At 40.3% G+C, this 22,113-nt stretch overlaps 1 protein-coding gene across 19 annotated transcripts in view; it reads left to right on the top strand.

The window, feature by feature from the left end:
• Positions 1 to 22,113, top strand: part of LOC133482804 (pleckstrin homology-like domain family B member 1) — a 118,903-nt gene that overhangs the window by 38,740 nt on the left and 58,050 nt on the right. For 18 of the 19 annotated variants that reach the window (XM_061783363.1, XM_061783367.1, XM_061783369.1 and 15 more), the window contains exons 4-5: positions 424 to 594; positions 16,750 to 16,875. In XM_061783363.1, coding sequence (XP_061639347.1) covers positions 424 to 594; positions 16,750 to 16,875 — 297 coding nt within the window. Of the gene's footprint in view, positions 1 to 423; positions 595 to 7,108; positions 7,417 to 16,749; positions 16,876 to 22,113 lie in introns of those variants that run through there. The other variant, XM_061783378.1, reaches the window with a different exon arrangement.

The raw sequence follows: 22,113 nt of genomic DNA, 5'->3' as shown, positions 1-22,113 counted from the left end.
GGTTGAAACTTGAAATTGAGGGTGTTATGTTTGGTGTAATTAGTGGCTATGCCCCACAGGTAGGATGTGACCTAGAGGTGAAAGAGAAATTCTGGAAGGAGCTAGACGAACTAGTTCTGAGCATCCCAGACAGAGAGAGAGTCGTGATTTGTGCAGATTGTAATGGACATGTTGGTGAAGGAAATAGGGGTGATGAAGAAGTGATGGGTAAGTACGGCATCCAGGAAAGGAACTTGGAGGGACAGATGGTGGTAGACTTTGCAAAAAGGATTAGTAGTTTGGTTATTATTGTTATTGGTTACATGCATTAAGTGTACAATTAGGAATAGTCAATCGTATATGATCGTATATGTACAATATACGATCAAAAGTTTTTTTTTGCCCTCAGCAACCTACAGTACAATGCCTCCTTCTTCCCAACAGGCCGCACAACTGTTGGTCATGGTCCCATGGACATCAACATCCAAGGCCCCGGGGTGGAAGCTCAGCATTGCTACATAGAAAATAGGTCAGGGGTCATCATGCTACACCCCTGCGGGAACCTGTGTGCTGTTGATGGACTTCAAGTGACACAACCGATCCGCTTGTCCCAAGGTAGGACTCCTAGCTATCATAAGCTGCTTTCACATTGGCCATTTAAGTTGCCTTTTTGATGACTTTTCCTGGATCACAGCCCAGTGTTTAATGCCTAGATCAGACTACAGGATTTTAGCCTCGATATTGGCCTGATTGGCTATAGGCAGTTTGCCAGATTGGGCCCGACATATTTTGTCGGGAACGACAAAACTTCTTGTAGTGTGTAATCCACGACCAACGGTTTGGCCCTACGACACCAAAATTAAAAGTGTAGCATTTTTTATTTTATTTTATATCTTCCGTGTAGTGTGACATATCAACGACAACCCTCCGACAGCGCACATTGACGTCGACCAATAGGATTGCGTATTGCCTCTATTGCTCGCTGTTGTCAATGTTTATTCATGTGCACAAACCAATGTTTACTGAACCTGTAGAGCATGAGCTGACAGAAAGCCGGGATGTTTACATACAAACGATAGTGCTACCACTAGCTAGCACTAGCTGCTACATAATGTGTAACCTGCTTGTGAGCCATATTAAAAGTATGTGAATATACCTCAAGCTCTTCCTGAATGGACAGCCCAAAACATCCTCTCCCGAGTATCTGGTGACGACACCGCATGTTTTTCTCCCTCTTTTTGTTCTTTTTTTCCCCAACACAGTCCAGTGTTGTTGTTGTTGCCATGAACGGTTGTATTCGGTTGCGGTGACCGGTGACACATTTGCTCGTCACACCTCCCTGACAGTGTTTGATTTGTCAAGATTAAAGCCCAGTGATCATAAAGTTACTGATCATTAGTTACTGATGTGGGCAAATTTGCTGATGTAGTATCAGAGATGTAACAGAGACAGAATGGCACCAGTGTATTAGGAAAATGTGAAGCTTTTTTATTATCTGAGCCGACAAGTTTTATCTGAAAGGGACAGGAGAATAAATGCTGGCACTAAGGTTATACCAATTTGTCGTGAAGGCAGTGTAAAAGTGGCTGAATTCATAATGTAATGGAATGTACTTGCTCATGTGGAATTTTTTTTGTGTCTTGTCAATAAAAATGTTGGTCCTGAACCTGCTCCATACCAAGTGCCATGAGGTAACCATTGCTGTGGTGTAATGCTATTTAAATACAGTTGAATGTAATCTATAAGGCATTATGCTCTTTGAGATGAGATTCGTTTATGGAGCCCCTTCATAACAGCACCTCCCAATTTTTGTAAATCAATGATATCTAATTTCCTCACTTATCGATTTACATCATTATGGCTAGCATACACTTTAAGAGAAACGCCATTATTGTAAGCATGTATTGGCTCAGCAAGGGAAGCTGTTCCATTCAATAAAAAGCAGTCAGGCCTTTTAAACAGTTATCGACTAAAGGGCCATGTGGCGTATAGAGGGCCACGAGTTAATAGGCATTACATTCAGAGAGAGGGGAAAAAATATTTTCAATTTCCCAATAGATAGATAGACAGACAGACAGACAGACACCACTAGCGGGCTACTGACTGACAGACCGACCTATCTACCTATCTATTAAATTTAACATTTGTCAGAGATTTTGCAGGTGACCTACGTTTAAGTCTTAACAGAGCCCAAGAAAAGCAATGGCCTTTGTCGTTGTCCGTCAGCATATTAATGTTGAAACAAGTCAAGGAGAAGAAAAAAAATACAAATGTACCGGCATTACCAGATAACTAGCAACCCTTTACTGCTCAGTGACTGTTTTTTTTGTCAATGTCTTTCTGTCTCCAAAGTGTTCTCTGTCAATTGTCTGTCTGTTGTCGTACGAGAGCGGCTCCAACTACTGGAGACAAATTCCTTGTGTGTTTTTGGACATACTTGGCAAATAAAGATGATTCTGATTCTGATTCTGAAGTCAAAGAGGGAGTAAAACTGTCATGAATGTAATAGTTTCACCTTAGTCATACAAAGTTCTTAGACATTTACATCAGAACTCAGACCTTTTCCAACACAAGTAGGAATGCTCATCATGAGTCACTCTCCTCTGATACTGTATGACTACAATCTTATTTTTTTTCTCCCTCACAAAAATAAGATTGTCATTATTGTAGTACCTACTTCATCAACTAATAAGTTATATTGAAACGTGAATTTAGCCAATATCCACCTATCAGTGCAACTTTCAACCTCGTCTCTGGCTGGGCAAACAAACCGTCTCTGGCTGGGCAAACAAATGCTATCTTTACTGCTGTCAGAATCAAAACTTCTTCTATATTGGTAGAGGTAAGGAGTGTCGAGGAGGTTTTTTATGATGTTGACATAGTGGTGTCATTGCCTAGATTATAGGAAGTGAATCAGTCATCGATGGAATTGGTTACTCAACATTTTGATGAGAAAATGAATCAAATCTTCATTGGCCAAATCTCACACTATTGGGAGGCTTTATGTGTTCATTGCCTTTGCACATTAACAGTGTATATGTCCAACAGATTACTGATAATACAAACACATAAGATCTGTCTCTGGCATCTGTGTCTTGTTTACAATGCACTTTAACTGGGTCAGAGTGCAGGTTAACAGTGAATGAACTACACACGGAAGTGCAATGAAAACAATCTGAATAGTATACTTCTTTGTAATAACCACATGTAGTGACTAAAATGTCTCACTCAGAGTCTGACACAAGCACAAGACAATGGAATGAAAATAGTGCACTTTCATATTACACTAATCAGCATGACAGCCAAAATTCAGAACTTAATTGAACTTAAGCTTCTTCCAGTGTTGGCTGGTGGTTTACTAAGAATGGCCAATGATTTGCTGGGGAATGAATTACTACACTATCTTAATATTGACCATCATACAGTACTGTGTGATCTTTAACTGTGCTGTTAGTTTGAGTCATTCTATTGAATGTCCGTTTGAAATGATAATGTCAACGTTACACTGTACTGTGTAAAATTGCTGATCTTACTGATAGGACTTCAATTGCTCAATCTACCAAAGATTACTAAATAACAGTTGATAGCAACAGGGAATAAGTCGTTCGGCACAGACAGTGAAGATTTAGCATATTTTCTCAGTTGTTCTGTATTTAAACACATTTACACAGTGGTTCTCAACTGGTCAGGCTTTGGGACCCACCATCACTCTTATAGACCAGCTGCGACCCAAATTTCAACATGTTGCAGTTTGAACCCGACATATTACAAGATATGACAGTGTGCCAATGGACACAAAATTCAAATTTAAAGATAAAAAAAATTGAATTGTTGTGATAATAGAGAGGAAAATATTCCCTTTAACATTCAAGTGGCTGAATTTTAATTAAAACAAAAAGTGAATCTTGAGGACACAGCTGAAATGTAATTTAATCTAACTTCATTAACATTGCACAAACAGGAAATAAACGAGCGGCAGTTTGTAATCCTCAAACTCCAAATATTAATCAAGGTGATATTCAAGTGCAGAAAATGCAATTCAAGTGTAAAAAATAACTCGGGTCAATTAACTTGTACAACCCCTATTCCAATGAAGTTGGGACATTGTGTTAAACATAAATACAAACAGAATACAATGATTTGCAAATCATGTTCAACCTATATTTAATCGAATACACTACAAAGACAAGATATTTAACGTTCAAAATGATAAACTTTATTGTTTTTCGCAATAAATCATTAACTTGGAATTTTATGGCTGCAACACGTTCCAAAAAAGCTGGGACAGGGTCATGTTTACCACGGTGTTATATCACCTTTTCGTTTAACAACATTCAATAAACGTTTGGGAACTGAGGACACTAATTGTTGAAGCTTTGTAGGTAGAATTCTTTCCCATTCTTGCTTGATGTACAGCTTCAGCTGTTCAACAGTCCGGGGTCTCCGTTGTCGTATTTTACGCTTCATAATGCGCCACACATTTTCAATGGGAGACAGGTCTAGTACCTGCACTCTTTTACTACGAAGCCACGCTGTTGTAACACGTGTAGAATGTGGTTTCGCATTGTCTTGCTGAAATAAGCAGGGGCGTCCATGAAAAATACGTTGCTTGGATGGCAGCATATGTTTCTCCAAAACCTGGATGTTGCAAATCATTGTATTCTGTTTTTATTTATGTTTTAAAAAAACGTTGCAATTTCATTGTAATTGGGGTTGTATTAACTGCCATAACAGTTGGTCAATAACGAATAACAATGAACCTTGAACAGAGTTTTGCAAAATTAATGGGACAATTGGGGATGTTTTTTTTTGTTTTTTTTTGCTCCTGATAAGAGTGTCAAAGTTAACAAGGCAACTCTGTGGTCATTCTCAATGTCCAGTTTGTTTCTGTTTTTGGTCTTCAGCTGAACAAGAGCTGAGAACTCACACTTGCATAAATATGTAGTACTGAAGGGAAGGACGGTCTTTACTGCTTGAGTGGCAAGGGAAAGATATTCAGATATATTCAGCACCAGAACAGGGAGAGGCTTACCCTAGTGACTTTTGTTTGCAGTGTGCGGTCACATGACAGCTCCACCAGTTGACTCTCCTCGTTGCTGGGCGACTTGACGCTTTCCATGTCGACTCCAAAGGGGTTGCGAATCCACTCATCATCTCTCGTTAAACCGCCCCAGTGGTTTATTCACATGCTGTGTGATGGTTTTCCTGCGTTGCCTTTTCCCTGCCATGTACAGCTGTTGTCCCCTGTAACAGGCGTGGGAACATGTCAAGTCGATTTTTAGAAACACAACTTGCCCACACGGTGATGTTTTTTTTTTTTTTAAGCATTAGTAATTTTGTTATGTTACTAAAAAATGTTGTGTATAATTGTTCAAACACATCAAAAAGGTAGGCAACGTGTGAGCCACACACTGCTGCTGAACATTTGTACAGTTGTGGTCCCAACGCAGATGTTCCAGTTCAGGCCCAGAACTCATACAGGTCCACGGAGCTGAAGATGTCCTTTGTCGTTGTTGAAGTAGGTAAATTAAATTAAAGCCCAGTCATTTTCTTTTTTTCCCAGGTAAAGTCCGGCAACACGTTATTAGGATTCCCACATAGTTTCTAGGAAGGACTGACCCCACTGCGACATGATTGGCTCTTGCCTCGCAGGAAGGCCAGATATAACAGGATGACCATCCCAAACGTGTATCACATTTGTATAAAATAAAAACAAAGAAGCTTGTTATGGTTAGGTTTTGGGCTAGGGTTGGGTTAAGGTTAGGATTAGAGTCGGTTAGCGTTAGTGGGACACATTAAAATTGCCACACTGAAGTCACGTTTTAAATCACATCTTTAATCTTTTCCTTCAGTAGGGCGTGTTCTATAGGGATGCAACAACACCAATCACAGTGCAGCAGTGCATGTCCTGGAATTAGTAATATTGAAGCAGGGTGTGTCCTGCCTAGAAACTATGTGGGAATCCTAATAACGCTCTTGCGACCCATTGAAAAGGTGTCCGTGACCCACTTTTGGGTCGTGACCCACCAGTTGAGAACCATTGCATTAACGCATATGACCCTTAATGCACTCGACAGCGAAATAAAAAAGCTACCAAATTTGGTATCACATTTATTGGCCAGAATCAACAATCTACCACAACTATCTAATCAATCAAACTAACACCAGTTTCCAAACTTTTGGTTTTATGTTCATATAGTATGTTGCATGGAAGGCTAATTGAAGATTAAATTGTCCGTAGGTGTGAATGGATGTTTCTCTATGTGTGCCCTGCGATTGGCTGGCGACCAGTTCAGGATGCACTGTACATCTTGCCTGAACTCAGCTGGGATAGGCTCCAGCACAGAGAATGGATGGATGGATGTTACACATGTCAGACACTGCCAGAGAAGTATTAACAAAATTTACATTGTTTTGGTTGTAGTTTGGAGCGGTGTACAACTGTAATGCAACATAAGTGTTTCTATTACAGTGCCCCTCTCATGTACTGTAGACAAATAAGACAAATAAAGACAGCGGAGTTAAAAACTATTATTTGTACTAATCGATTGGGTGTTGGGGAGCACGGTGCGATAATCCTCTGGGATTTACTCAACACATCAGAAGACAGCATCGTTGAAATCCCGGCTGCAATAGAAATTCAGTTTGGACGCAGGTACACGATTTGCAAGGCTTAAATTGCAGAATAATTGCAGGGACCAATTGAGTGTAATATATATTTTTGTTATTGATTTATTTACATCGCAAATATTTTAATTTTAATGTATCTTAGGTAGATGATATTTTCCAAAGCACTGTCAATCCATTTTGACTCTCATTGGATGGATGGATGGTTATATTCAGACAAAGTAAATAGCATTGATCACAATCCATACTACTGTAGCACATGGAGCATCTTTTTTTTCTCCTCTTGTGGGGTGTGTCCTCTGATAATGCCACGCCCCCCCTCCCTCAGGTCTCCTCCTCTTGCTCCTCCCCCCTGGCAACCCGGCCTCTCTCTCGAGTGTGTGCGGGCTCAGGAGGTGCTGAGAGCTGGCTGTTTAGTCACAGGCAACCGCTTGGATGAGAGAACGTATTCGCCGCCCATTGGACTAAAAGACGATCAAGACATTTAAAGTTGGAGGTGGGATGTGCCGACGCAAACGCACCAGAGGAGAAACTCGGCGCGTAACGAGTGAACAAGTGGACAGCTGCCGCTTGAGATCGCTCCAATTTCTGCGGCATCCATGAGTCAATAGTTTGTTTGTGTGTGTCTGTGGGATTAACATAACAAAAGAACGTGAAGACAAAGCCCATAAACACAGCTGTTGCTTAAATTATTCGTACTAAGTCAGAAGACATGCACGTGTTTTTTTGGTTTGTTTTTTTTTAACTGAAAAGCTGCAGAGGCTATGTACACAGCGGAGGGAGAGGACACTGTCATTCATTGGATTTAAAGTAAGTGGGGTTGGTTGTCTTATGTACCAAAGGCTTCATTTCTCGGATGCAGATGAAATATGGAAACTGGACAGAATTTGTCGCTGTTATTGTGGCCGCGAGTTGCCGATGAGGAAAATGCTGCTTTTACAGGAGCACTTCTACCAATTTGTCTTAATACAGTATGGACACAGTAGTATTAAAGCTACATTTTTTGACACTGAAACTTAAAAACCTATTGTTCAATGAATACCTCCCTGGCAGTGTCAGTCGAAAGCTTCAATTTCCTGAAGCTTCAATTGTACACCTAAATTATTTAATTAATACATTAATTTATTAATTGGTTTCAAATCCACTGTGGTGGCAAAGTCACAAAGTCATTTTTTTAAAAAAAATACCACTTATCCTGTTCAGGGGTCACAGGGAGTCTAAGCCTATCCCAACTGACGACAGGCGAACGGTGGGCTACACCCTGGACTGGTCGCCAATCAGTCGGAGGGCACATAGACTGAGACAGACAAACCTTCGTTCTCACATTGAGAGTGGCAAATGTACTACTACACCATCAGTGACTCCAAATACATATAGGTCTAATCACTCATTAATTTGTTCCTGTCGTCCGATCTCAATTACTCACTGTCATGATTTTTATTTTTTATTTTTTTTTTATAATATAAAAATTAAAAATAAATAAGTAGCCGGTTTGAAAGCATCTGTACGGAAAAACAAAACAAGAGAGTAGTTAAGGGAGGCGCGATGTAGTAAGTAGGCCTATTGTTAACAACACTCCTCATAGTCTATATTTAAAACCCAACATCATTTTAGCAAACTAAACAAATAAGGCAAATAAAATACATACAGAAAAACTAGAAGAACTATTTTTACTCAACGGTGCAAAAAAATGTAGAAAAATATCACAACAGTGCACTAGTTTTACTATTTTTGGATGTACAAGATACAACATAAAGAAACTACCCCCTTGGGCATAATGAAGACACGTGGATTGTAAACATTATCATTCTCCAGTTATGATGCGATTGTTATTGTTGATGCTATTATTGCTACTTTCAAATGTGCATTATCTTTGATAACAATACAAATGAACTAAATGAACTGTATTGCCACTTGTGCTGGCAGCAGTGAGTGACAGGCTGTACTGACTGCGCTCTCATGTTTTAATGCTTTCCACATAATCACGTCGGTGGTGGCACGTCTTCAAATGAATAAACACAATTTTGCCCGTTTCTGAGGGCACTAACGTACCTTGCACATCTGTTTGTTAATAGCATTGTTCTATGTCGCTTTGAAGACACCCGCCACACAATCGACAATGGAAACTTGCGTGGCGACCTCCTGCCTCCATTCCTGGTCCGAAGAGTGGCTATTGCCAATGCGCCGTGCTCCGCGTGACGACGGCTGAGTCGGACCGGGAGTTTCGACTTCGCTAAGGGGCGGGGCAGTCAAGGAGGCACGGTTCTGTTTACCCCCACGACTTGCAAACGGAAATGGAACAGGAAAAGGACGACTCTGATTGGCTGTTGTCACGCACATTCCCACCCTGTTTGATCGAGGCACTACACAACACAGCTGATCACCGAGATCGACGGGAAATTTATCCCCATCTTGATCATTTAATCGCCCAGCCTTAGGCCCAACTGTACATGTCTGAAGACAGCAAGAAAATCATACAATTGATACTGTTGAACAAAGCTACGTTAATATGGTGCACAATACTATACACTGCATCATGTACAATTGCAAGATGCCTGGTGGGATACATTGCGGTCATCTGTGACTAGTTGTATTGTGATCAAAATTCTTAAAAGATAGAAGTTTCCTTTTTACGTGGTTGTTGTCATGTCAGAGGACCCCAATGCTATTCAGTGGTCATAATATTAATGACCTGCCTTTAATTATTATCCTTCGGCTGCCTGTAATAGTGTTGTGTTTCCTCACCAGATTCAAACCCAATCAAATAACACCACGGGGGTCGAATTTTCTTCTGGATTAGTAATTACAAATGATTGTTCACTGCATTGACTAAGCATTGAATAAGATTTGTCTTATTTCATTCCGTATACTTGTTGCTTGCTTCTATTTTCATGTATGAAGCGGTGGTAAAGTCCACTTTTAGTTTCAACTCAGCAACTGTAGCTTTCCGCACTCAAACAGAAATGTCTCATTCTCTCAAGTACAAAACAATTTAGAATGAAGCTTGGTCTGTATAAATGCAACATTTACACCAGCTCAAACATTACCCCCACATGTAGCGAGTTCTGTTTATAGACAGTCAACACACACGGGTCCAGTTTTGCAGACACTCCCCACCACCACGTACTGACATAAGCAGACCTCACTGTCTCTATCTACTGTTACATTGCTATTTTTGGTTGCCACTGTGACCCGATCAGGCCTTGTGACAGAAGTAGAAACAAGCTTCAGTTTTAATGATTGTAGCTTCTTTTTTGGGGGGATTTTGGAAAACAAACAAACCAACAATGGCTCCAAGAGGCGAATAGAACTGAGCCAAACTAAACTGGTGCTGCGTGGTGGAAAAGTGGCATCCCTCCATCCATTTTCAACACCGTCAGTCGCAGGGCACAGTAGTTGAACATGATTACTGAAAAATATTCCTACTAGTCGAATAGTCTAATTGGAGAAATTTGTGAAAATAACTGACTCAGTTTGCAGCTGATTATCAAGTGGAATTTTTGAGATCAGTACTTGCACTGTTAGCTTTAATGTGTTTTGAAATGATCTGGCGAACCACATGAGAGAAACACATCGAGGTGGGCTGTGCTGCTGAGTTTACTCAGCCCACCTGGAGGCCTAAAATAGATGGGTTGTAGTCATGGTTGATTTGATTGGGTCTGCATCTGTTTGCCTTTGGGTACATGTTTACCAGTGGGGGATTGGCTTCATTTGTGACAAAAGGAAATGGGGCGTGTGTGACCAGGGAACATCTGTTCAGACAAGTGGTAACCAACCACTGACACTTAATTGTGAGGCGTCTACTAGACAATCATCTGGTTACTGTGATGTGAGTGTTGTTCACAGAGCGTTGTCATTAACAAAGTGCTATAGGATACGTCCTCCCACCGTGTACAAAAGCCACCAAGAGGTACAGTTTTGGTTCAGTTTTTTCATTACCCAAAAAGGTTCTAAACAAAATTTGGCCATACCCTACCAGTGGTACAGAATGGTAAGGGTGCTCTAGTACTACTGTGGATTCTGACTGAAATAAGTAATGTAACCACCAAGAATTTTCTTTCAAAATTGTCTTTATTCAAACTGCTACTCCCGTGAATATACAGTCAAAGATCACGCTCCTCCTTTATACTCCCGTCCAAGCATTCTTCCTCTGGTATTTGAGCCTGTATTTGATGGCGCCTAGCTTGTTGAAAAACATGGGGGGGGGGCTTGACTTCTTCACCTTCGCCTATAGCTTCCTTAACCTGAGCGTTCCATAGCAACTGTCAACCACGGTTATGGCCATCCTATTGTTTGGAACTTCTCTGCCGCTTGAGCAACATTCCGTGCTGGCGGCTTCATTATAGTTAACCTGTAATTAATTAAAGTCTGACCGTGGCCAGTTTAACGTTAGCACGACTTTGGCAATCCACTCGAAGTGAGAGCTACAGTAGCTGCTTACAAAAATGATTGCTTTACAGAAAGGGAGTGCGCTGGCCTTGGATGAAATGTTTTTTTGCAGCATGTGACAGGCAGCATGGTGCAGAGGGAATAACTTGTGACAGCAGTCAGAGGCTGACTGCAAGGCACAGACAGTCTCCAGTGACTTGCATGCTTTAATGTAGTAGCATCATTATGTAATATTGCATACGTGTAACACTGTGATGAACCTCCTGACTTGTTGTGAGCTCACTGTCCAAGAATTTGAAGCTTTCCACTTCTAACCACCTCTGCTTCCTCACATCTAATCTTTCAAGCAAATATTCTTGAGGCTAAGCTTACGTGCTGGAAAGATTGGTCCAGTGGTTGGAGCACAGACGTGTTATTAGAGAAACGATGGAAACTTTGGTCCGGAGACACATTCAATTAGGTCCAGCTGCTTCTTTTAATGCCACGTAGAACTCTAGCCATAAAGTGGTCTCAACAGGGATATGCATTTGTAGTCCCAAAGGAATACTTACTCTCATTAGTCTTGTCAGCTTTGACATTCTGTTAATAGTTATAATCGAAATATTCCATTTTTTTTTTTTAAAGCAAAGGCAAATCCTTTCTATTTTGTCATTGGCAAATTACACATTTTCTTCATATTAATTAAAACACAATGGTATATTTTCTCTCAATCACTAACATTGCATATTCAATACAGAAGAGAAAACGTAATTGCATGTGACTGTTATCAGAAATTCATTATACAGTACGAGTTAAGCACACTCCATCATAAAAAAAAAAAAAGGTTAGGCGGAAGTGAACTACTATACAAGTATACATAAATGAATCACAGTCAATGACAGTCATTTAAATTGTGTGTGTTACTACAAATAAACAAACAGCAAAGTGATCGACAATGATTGGTAGTTGCAACAGAATGTCGGATTATATAATTTGATTGACAGTGTAATGGCTGAATCTGCGGGATCTGTGTGCATATGGCAAACCACATAGTGGATTGTAAAACATTGCAGACATTCAACACAAAACACACATTATTGCTGTACTGTATTTTTCAATAATTTCACAGCATTTGGACGTTAGCGTATGTCATTAAACGTCAAGCATTATTAATTTTTGGGTAAATAATTCTCATCTGAAATGAGTCATACATAGGGGCGTCTCTCTCAAAGGCAAAAAGAGCACAGTTTTATTCTGCTGACTGGCGTCTCCTACTGTATATATGGGTGATGGGTATTCACCTTGACTCAATCAGCCCTTTTGTGTTCTATAACACATTTACATGGTCCTGCAGTTTTATTAGAGTGGGGTTGGAGTGTCCTTGTGGGAGGATTGGACCTCGTGACAATCATTTTGCCACGTATGTGCCCTTAGTCCTGGCGATCTGTCAAGTGGAAATTGTTACGACCTATTCCAATGCAAAGCACTTTATGGAAAGAATTTGGCTTTGGTTGCTTCAAACAGAGTCTGTAGAACATTGTGGTGCTGAAAGATGCTGCTCTTACAGTTACACAGTGTGCACTCACTGCAATGAATGTAGAGAAGATTAGATGAATCATTTCTGGAGTGCTGAGGAAGACATTGCTCTCCACCACACTGGTCAGACGATCCATTTAATTACTGGGTAGGATTTTATTGCATGCACACACATCTCCACTCATCCTCCAATCTGTGATGCCAATCCCAACAGTGCAAGTCCTATGCGATATTACTTAGTGCAGTGTCATTATTAAAATGGCAGCGTGTCGGTTTTCCTGTTGGAAAGTGCTGGGAGAGAATTTGTTGATTATACAGATTTCATTTTTGACCACAGCTTGTTTCGCTGAGCTCAGCTCTTGAGAGAACTAATACTGATAAATGTGCAAAGTGCCTTTTGGAAGGATACTGACACCCCACACTTTAGACTTTCCTCTAAATTCCACGGTTATTTACCACATACCTTACACTAAAATACTTTAAAGTGATTTTACAGTAATGCCTTACATTTTCCACTGTATCATGGGATTTTGGTGGACGTCACATGGAAAAGGTACTGTATTTTGTATGCAGCAGAATTTTGAAGTCGTGTGCTCCCAACATGGATTGCGCCATAAAATCTTGAACATAATCCTTTATGTTCATGAATGATAAGGATTACCGTAATATTGATCATGTGTGTTTATGCATTCATTCACTTTGCGAACCGCTTATCATCACTAAGGTCGCGGGCGTGCCGGAGCCTATCCCAGCCGACTCTGGGCAAGAGGCGGGGTACACCCTGAACTGGTCGCCAGCCAATCACAGGGCACATATAAACAAACAGCCATACTCACTCACAGAGCCCAGGTCCTCAGAACTGTCAGGCGGATGCGCTAACCAGTCGGCGACCGTGCCGCATGTGTGTTTATGTTACCTGTAATTGATTGAATGTGTGTCTTTTATTAACTTTCGCGTTACGTGTATGTTACACTTTTTTTCATGAAACAAAGAGTTTGGGCTGTCTGCAATAGAATGACACCCGGGTCAGTTTTACTGCTAAGTGAAGCTAAGATAAGTGTCACCTTACTTCTTCTGCAAGCCAAAAGAGCTCCTATTTACCTTGTGTAACGCATCAGTACCACAATGAATAGAAACGATGAATTGCCACTGTTGTCAGTAAGTAGCGTAATCAAGTTTACAGAAAACGAGAGAATAATATATCACATTTTCTTGCAACTACCAAACTATCAAAATGTTTATGGGGCAATAAGGTAAAATTTCAGCTGCACGAGGATATGTGAACCACCCTCTATCATTGCGCCTTTGAGATTTATCATTAAGGAGCGGTTTCTTGTGTTTGTCTTAAAACCAATATAGGTTAACCTATTTTTACACTAGTATGACCGTTGTGGATGTTCAAATTTTACTTCAAACATTGCCTGTACCATGATTTTACAGCGGCGGCGGTTAAACCTTGGAATAGGGCTAATGTGGCCCAAAAGTTGTATCCCAGTAAATATTGGCTAAATGTTGATACTGCATATATTTCGATATTTAGCACTGGAAAAAGTTAAAAGCCAACCAAGAGGAATCACTGAACCAAGTATTTAGTATTTAGTGTTTGGAACACAAACTTATACTGCTATAAACTATATTGTCTCAAACTCATCCGTTTTTTGAAATTTTGTTTTTAAATATACACATATCATAAAATCTCTAGATCCTGTCCAGCCCTGCAATGGACTATTTCTGTTTCTTATTTCAAATGGAGAACGTGTATTGGGCTCAAATGAATGTACTTATCAAGTCTAACCATTTCCAAATCTCAATATTTGAAGTAATTTTTTTCATGTCTCAGGGTGGTAAAGTTGTGTCCCCTCAAACATCTTTCACATAAATTCCTTTCAGTCTTAAAATAAAAACTCAGGGGTATTTTAAGGGGTGCTGAGGGTTAGGGTTCATGAACTGCCCTAACCCTGTCTCTTTGATCTGGCAATGGTATGTCAGATTTTTTTTTTCTGTGCTGGAGATAAGGAGTGAACCTTCCACAGTTTGCTTGGGTTCTGGTATTGACAGCTAGAACAGACACCCATTTTCATCAACTTAACAGTTAAAATCACACTGAGACAAATTCCTGGCACATAAGCTTCTTCCAGAAGTTTTTTTTTTTTTATGTTCCCAAATGATTAAGTTGAAACTGTGAAAACAGTACTTGATTTATTCATTGTCTGTTCCCTGTTGATATTTACACCCACAGCACTGCCATTAAATGGCCAGTATCTTCAAAATGAACCACCGCAGTTACACTCTTAACATTTGTTTAAGTTCTCTATAATGAAGAACCATCCTTGATTTATGCCCTCTTGTGTATGATACATGGCTTGCATCTCACTGGACTGTAAATCAAGTAATTATTTTCAAATCTGTTATGTGATGCTTCCATCACTGAGGGGGAATCCATCATAATACGTTTATGGATGTTCCTATGCTTCCTAATACTTGATGAGCATTAATTGGTACCCAGAGACTGCCAATAATTGAGCTTATTGTTAGTCCTAGTAGCTGGAGACTGATTGGCTAGAGAAACACCCTGCTTCCCAATGAGTGCCCGTGTACTTTAGTAGAGGATATACTCAGTCCACTTTTTGTGCAGATTTTTTTTTTTTTTCCAAACCTGCATCATCCTTTGAAAGTGAATACAAGTGAAGTCCAAGTGTGTAGTGAAGTGGATCAAAAATATCAACAGTTACAACAGTTTATCAATACAGTATGTTTACTATTGTAATTGTAGTTTTGCAGTCCTGCACTATTAGAAATTCCTGTAAATTGTACAGTTATTTGCCACATACCTTGCAGGAAAATACTTTCCATCCATTTTCCGTGCCGCTTATCCTCACTCGGGTCTTGGGCGTGGCGGAGCCTATCCCAGCTGACTCTGGGCGAGAGGCGGGGTACACCCTTAACTGGTCGCCAGCCAATCGCAGGGCACATATAAACAAACAACCATTCGCACCCACATTCACACCTACGAGCAATTTAGTCTTCAATTAACCTACTATCCATGTCTTTGGGACGTGAGAGGAAACCAGAACCGGAGATTGTGGACCATGATTGGGCTGAATGAGTTATGTAGGTCATGTCTCTGGACATTTCAAATATAGATTGTGTATATATTGTAGATAGACATGCCATGCATATGCACCATGATTTTTTTGCAGCTTGGAAAATAGTAAATGTAAAGCCTCTTACTCTTTTCCCCAGAAGAAAGGTATTACATTTTTTAACCACACATGAATACATTTATATTGTTCCAATTCTCCCAAATTGTCAACTTCTTCTTGTTACTACCGCAGTGATATTGTTTAAAATAGAGGCACCATAATGGAGCGTTTTTCATTACTAATATAAATGGGCTTTATTTGTATTACATATTTCTACTTTTGAAATGCATAGTGCTAAGCAATGTCACGCTATACACACAGGATTATGTATGTTGATGGCAGAATTTTGGAAGGAAAGTTAACTTCCCATCCACACAGTGAGCTGAGAATTTAACCTGGCATAACCAGGACCACGTCAGTCAATTTAAACAAAATGGCCACATTTGCTGGTAGACTGGCGGATCAGATTATAGATTAAAATGTTAGGAGTAAAAACAAGAGCCCAAAAGGCTAATACAACCCTGATCCCTTAAAGTACGTATATTCACTGTGAGAAATAATACAATGACAGGCCTAACAAAAAAACATAATGGTGATAGTAGGGCAGTTATAGAGATTGCCATTAACTCCTATCTCCAAATGAAGTTAAGGGTTGTTACATTTACTGTAGCGACAGCACTTTTGAAAGTTCATCTTATCTTTCTAATTGGGTGTATTTGCTGTCGGAGAGGTTTGTTGTGGTGAGGGGCATCCGATATCTCAGCTTTGTAAACCAGTGGGATTTCATTAGGGAGTAGCCAGAAGATCCTTCTGTTCTGTTTTTCGATATGAAACACAATTTCACTGTATACGCTTGGTGTAGCTTCTGCTCTTTCAGAGGACTTTTGGAAATAACGGTAGTTATCTAAGACTTTCCATGCCTCCTGTTCTTACCTTGATCACAACAGCTTCTCCCGAATCAAATCAAAGTGTCTTTAGTCTTCACTTTTACAGAGTGCCAAGTGAAACTTTGACCATTATGTCTTTATATATTTTTCTTGTGTATGTTATGCATGCTTACCATATCCTGTCCTGATGTCCATGTGCTCTTTTACAGGCTGCATGCTGTGTTTTGGTCAGTCGGCCTTCTTTCGCTTCAACCACCCTGAAGAAGCCTTAAGGATGAAGAGTATGATGCCCCCGGGTGGCAGTGTCTCGACGGGGGACTATAGACTATGTGCAGGTATGATATGCCACTCACAAATTACTTCGTATGACAATGACCGATCAGACATTTTGATGATCAGATGGCAATCTAATATTGACTAAGGAACACATCAAACTTTGGTAAGGATATCATCATTTCTCCTACATACACAGTCGTGTTTAGCAGATCTGTCTCACAGAGGTTCTGGATTTCTATCTCAGTTGAGTTCAGTCTTTCCTGTGTTGAGCTTGCAGTTTCTCCCCGTTCTCCAAAAACATGCTTCTTAGGTTAATTGAAGACTCTAAATTTCCCATATTTGTGAATGCAAAGGTATTGTTTGTCAATATGTAGACTGTGATTAACTGCTGGCCAATCCAGGGTGTACCCAGCCTCTTATAATCTGTCTTTGGTGGAGGTTAACACTCTACTGAGTGATCTTATTTCCAACCAGTTTGCACATTGTAGGAGCGCAAATTAATATCACTCCTGCTTGCATGGAACCGGTTATGAAGAGAAAAACACTGGCCTTTTCTTCGAATCAATAATAAGGCCTCAAAGATTCTTTCACTCCTGAACATTCACTCAATTTAGCTTCGGTTTGTATGGATGAATACTATTTTTTGCACACGGATAAATCGAATGGCCTATTCTTGAAAAGGCTAATTTGTTGCAAAGACCAAAAGTGGAGGATGATGGCTGTTAAGAGGTTTACAGGTGACTGTTCGTTCTAGTAGTAAACCTTCAGCCTGTTTCCTTTTTAACAGACAGTCATGGTTGTTGGTTACACAGCAGCACAAGGAGCTCTGCAAGCTCAGGCTAACAATACTGGCCTTGTATAAAGTTCAAATGATTATTTTTTTTCTCATTTTAGTGTGCCATTTTATACCGTGCGTTTGTAACTGGAGCTTGAAAAGGGTGTCTGCAGAGAGCGCCTGTAAAATTGAAATGCAGTCCTTTCCTGTCCTTTGTGGCGAAACATTTGAAAATGCTTTCAGTTGTGAATATAGCCTTGTTACAGCTTGTTAATGTTGTCCTTTGAAAAGCAGTAGCTGTCAAAGCGACGCTTAGAAAGGCGCTCAGCTGCGACTTGCTGCCACAGGTTACACCATGCCTGTTTTACGTGCATCTCATTCCTCTTCGTCTCCGGGAAAACTTTTTTATTACTTGCGTGTTTGCATTTAGAACGCTCCAGCTGGAGTGCACGTCACTTTAAGCACATCTTTTCTTAGCTATCTCAGCTATCAGGGGCTTCTCTCAGCGTCTTGTTATTTCCCCTCATTTGACAGTGGCTTCCACTGTGGCGTAAACACGGCACACATGCAGGCTGTCTGGTATGGACTTCCTGATCCAGTAATGAAAGCCTTCCGTTGTTTTGAGAAGTACCCATTTCCTTAATTATACATTCCTAGGTTGCATTGAGATGAAGGTTGAGTGTACCACTCCCAGGATAATCGTAACATATCTGCCGTCTGTTTATAGATAAATTACAGAAATTACACTATCTGTGTATGAACGTGTGGGCCAGAACTATTATAGTGGGGCGAACCCAGGAAACTATTTCAACTTGATTGTCATTACGTTAGACTTGGGGAATGAGTAGACAGGTAGTGTGACTCACTGGCACATTTGGATGAGTTTTGTTAAGAGGGGGCAGATTACTTCCTCAACTATAGTGATTAATTTTATCTGCCCCTTTACAAGTACGATAAAGTAAATTAAATGTGCTGGTCTCTTAGAGAGTTCCCATGGGTGATTGAATCATTGTAATAGGTTAAATTATAATGTTGTGTTCCAAGACAAAGATAAATACACACAGTGGGTACGGAAACTTTTCAGACCCCCTTCAAATTTTCACTCTTTGTTATATTGCAGCCATTTGTACACAAAGCACCCCATATTGACAGAAAAAAAAGGAATTGTTGAAAATTTGGGCTGATTTATTAAAAAAGAAAAACTGAAATATCACACAGCCATAAGTATTCAGACCCTTTGCTGTGACACTCATATTTAACTCGGGTGCTGTCCATTTCTTCTGATCATCCTTCCACACCTTCATTGGAGTCCAGTTGTGTTTGATTATACTGATTGGACTTGATTAGGAAAGCCACGCACTTGTCTATTTAAGACCTTACAGCTCTCAGTGCATGTCAGAGCAAATGAGAATCATGAGGTCAAAGGAACTGCCTGAAGAGCTCAGAGACAGAATCGTGGCACGGCACAGATCTGGCCAAGGTTATAAAAACATTTCTGCTGCACTTAAGGTTCCTAAGAGCACAGTGGCCTCCATAATCCTTAAATGGAAGACGTTTGGGTTAAACCAGAACCCTTCCTCGAGCTGGCCGTCTGGCCAAATTGAGCAATTGGGGGAGAAGAGCCTTGGTGAGAGAGGTAAAGAAGAACCCAAAGATCACTGTGGCTGAGCTCCAGAGATGCAGTCGGGAGATGGGAGAAAGTTCTAGAAAGCCAACCATCACTGCAGTCCTCCACCAGTCGGGGGTTTATGGGAGAGTGGCCCGACGGAAGCCTCTCCTCAGTGCAAGACACATGAAAGCCCACATGGAGTTTGCTAAAAAACACCTGAAGGACTCCAAGATGGTGAGAAACAAGATTCTCTGGGCTGATGAGACCAAGATAGAAATTGTTGGCCTTAATTCTAAGTGGCATGTGTGGAGAAAACCAGGCACTGCTCATCACCTGTCCAATACAGTCCCAAGAAGTGAAGCGTGGTGGTGGCAGCATCATGTGGGAGTCTTTTTCAGCTGCAGGGACAGGACGTCTGGTTGCAATCAAAGGAAAGATGAATGCAGCCAAGTAAGGGGATATCCTGGACTAAAACCTTCTCCAGAGTGCTCAGAACCTCAGACTGGGCCCAAGGTTCGCCTTCAAAAAAGACAATGACCCTAAGCACACAGCTAAAATACAGAAGGAGTGGCTTCAGAACAACTGTGACTGTTTTTGAATGGCCCAGACAGAGCCCTGACTTAAACCCAATTGAGCATCTCCGGAAAGACCTGAAAATGGCTGCCCATTGACTTTGAATGAGTGTCGTTGTTGTCTCTTGTGGATGTAAATTTTGTCCAGCAGTCAGTTTGGCATCACATGGTTGCAGCTCTTCTGATGAATGGACCGAATTCCGTGAATGAACCAGGCTCACGATATTCTGACGATATAACTTTCTCTTTGCACTGCCGATGTCTGTTTTTTGGCCGGCCAGCTGTTGTAAAGGGCGCGGGTTTGATACCAAGATGAACCAGAGGTGATTCTCACATGCCCACCCTGTGATTTGACACATTTCTGTAAAATTCATTCTGAGAAAAGAGTTCTCATATAGTAAGATTCATAAGCACAGACATACCTGCAGGCCTGCACGCTCAAGTAAACCAAAACGGAAATGCCCACGTTCTTGGACATTGTTTCTGATATTCTAATCTAATACACAGCTGCAGATTGTAATGCTCCTCAGGTGTATTTCATATTTTGTAGTTGAACATGCTTCCTTGAAGCCCAATGTATTATGTAAAATATAAAATAAAAAGACAGAGTACAGTGCAACTTTTACTTGTCCATGCTTACTTAAAGGCCATTAATGTATCATGTATTGCTCTGAATTTATGAACCATGTTAACCTGCTCCAACTGCGTTTTATGTCTACGGAATTCAAACCAAAAGTAGGGCACATGTTGTTTTTGACTTGCACCACCCATATACTGTATACTTAAACCCCCAAAATTTCCAAGATGTAGACTAACTTCGACAACGTGACTTGAAAGTGTCTGACCTTTTCCAAACAGTTCTCTTCAAATAAATTTCAAAGATGGATTGGTGCAGCAAACTATTTTGTGACACAGTAAAGAAAGCAGCAGTGTGCGTTCAGGATCTGCGATCAGACTTTCTTTTTTGTTCCAGACGAGAATCTCCTGTAGCCCTAAGGAAAGTATTTTGTCACTGGAAAGTTGTTCTTTTAATAAAATTGTGCTGTGTATGCAGACGTTTTCAGATATCTTTGGACTGACTGTTTCATAAACTGTGAAAACAGGAAACTGGCCGTTAAGTTAAGTTAAGTTAAGTTAAGTTAAGTTAAAAAGCAACAACAATCACAAAGCAGTGGACACATTCATGGTCACTCCAGTCCTCTGTTATATTGTCCTGCTTTGTTAAAAAGTGAACTGAAAAGAAAAGTAAATGTTGCAATCACATTGTGTTTGTAAGGGAAGTTTTTCTCTTCAATGAGAGAATCTAATCCAGTTGGGAAGTGCTGTATAATGGTTAGTTTGATCATCATAACAAAGTGATAAATGCTTTGCCACCTAGTGAACTTGCATGTGAAATATAAAAGTATATAAGATTCGACTTCACCCCAAACTTCATTTACGGCACTAATACACCGTAGCTTTGTACAACCCCAATTCCAATGAAGTTGGGACGTTGTGTTAAACGTAAATAAAAAACTGAATAAAATGATTTGCAAATCATGTTCGTCCTATATTTAATTGAATACACTACAAAGACAAGATATCCAGGGACGCTCCTTTTATACCCAATCATGGCACCCACCTGTTCACCATGTTCCAAACAGGTGTTTGTTTGATGTCTTTTTTGCTACCTTTCCCAGCTTTCTTGGAAACGTGTTGCAGCCATAAAATTCTAAGTAAATGATTATTTGCTAAAAACAAAAAAGTTCATCAGTTTGAACATTAAATATCTTGTCTTTGTGGTGTTTGCAATTAAATATAGGTCGAACATGATTTGCAAATCATTGTATTCTGTTTTTATTGATGTTTAACACAACGTCCCAACTTCATTGGAATTGGGGTTCTAATTCTAATAACGCCTAGCTTGATTTGACAATGCTTCGGCCAATTAACTGCACCAGCTTTGCCATACTTGATGGACATTTCCTCTTCTTCAGTGTCAGGCCAGCAGGTGGCTTGTGGCTATCGGTTTATAATCTCAGCTGGTGTTGCCATATCGTTTTACAAAAAACTATTTGTAAACTTACACTTCCATTCTGCTGTTTGCCATATACAGTAGCCTCCCCCTTGTTTTGCTTTTGTTTCTCTAGTTGCAAGCCTTACTTTTTAATACACTGCTTTTAAAGTTTTTTTTTTTGTTTTTGCTACGGTGTGGCTGGGCAGCATGGCGTGATAGCACGTCTGTCTGACAGTCAAGCGATCCGGGTTTGGATATCCCTTAGAACATTTCTGTGTGGAAATTGCATGTTTCTGCCTGTGCTTGTGTGAGTTTCCTCCAGGTACTTCTGTTTCATTCCACATC

This window comes from Phyllopteryx taeniolatus, chromosome 8, assembly GCF_024500385.1.
Source record: "Phyllopteryx taeniolatus isolate TA_2022b chromosome 8, UOR_Ptae_1.2, whole genome shotgun sequence".
In the NCBI taxonomy this organism is placed as follows: Eukaryota; Metazoa; Chordata; class Actinopteri; order Syngnathiformes; family Syngnathidae; genus Phyllopteryx; species Phyllopteryx taeniolatus.
This window is presented reverse-complemented; position numbering and strand designations above follow the sequence as displayed.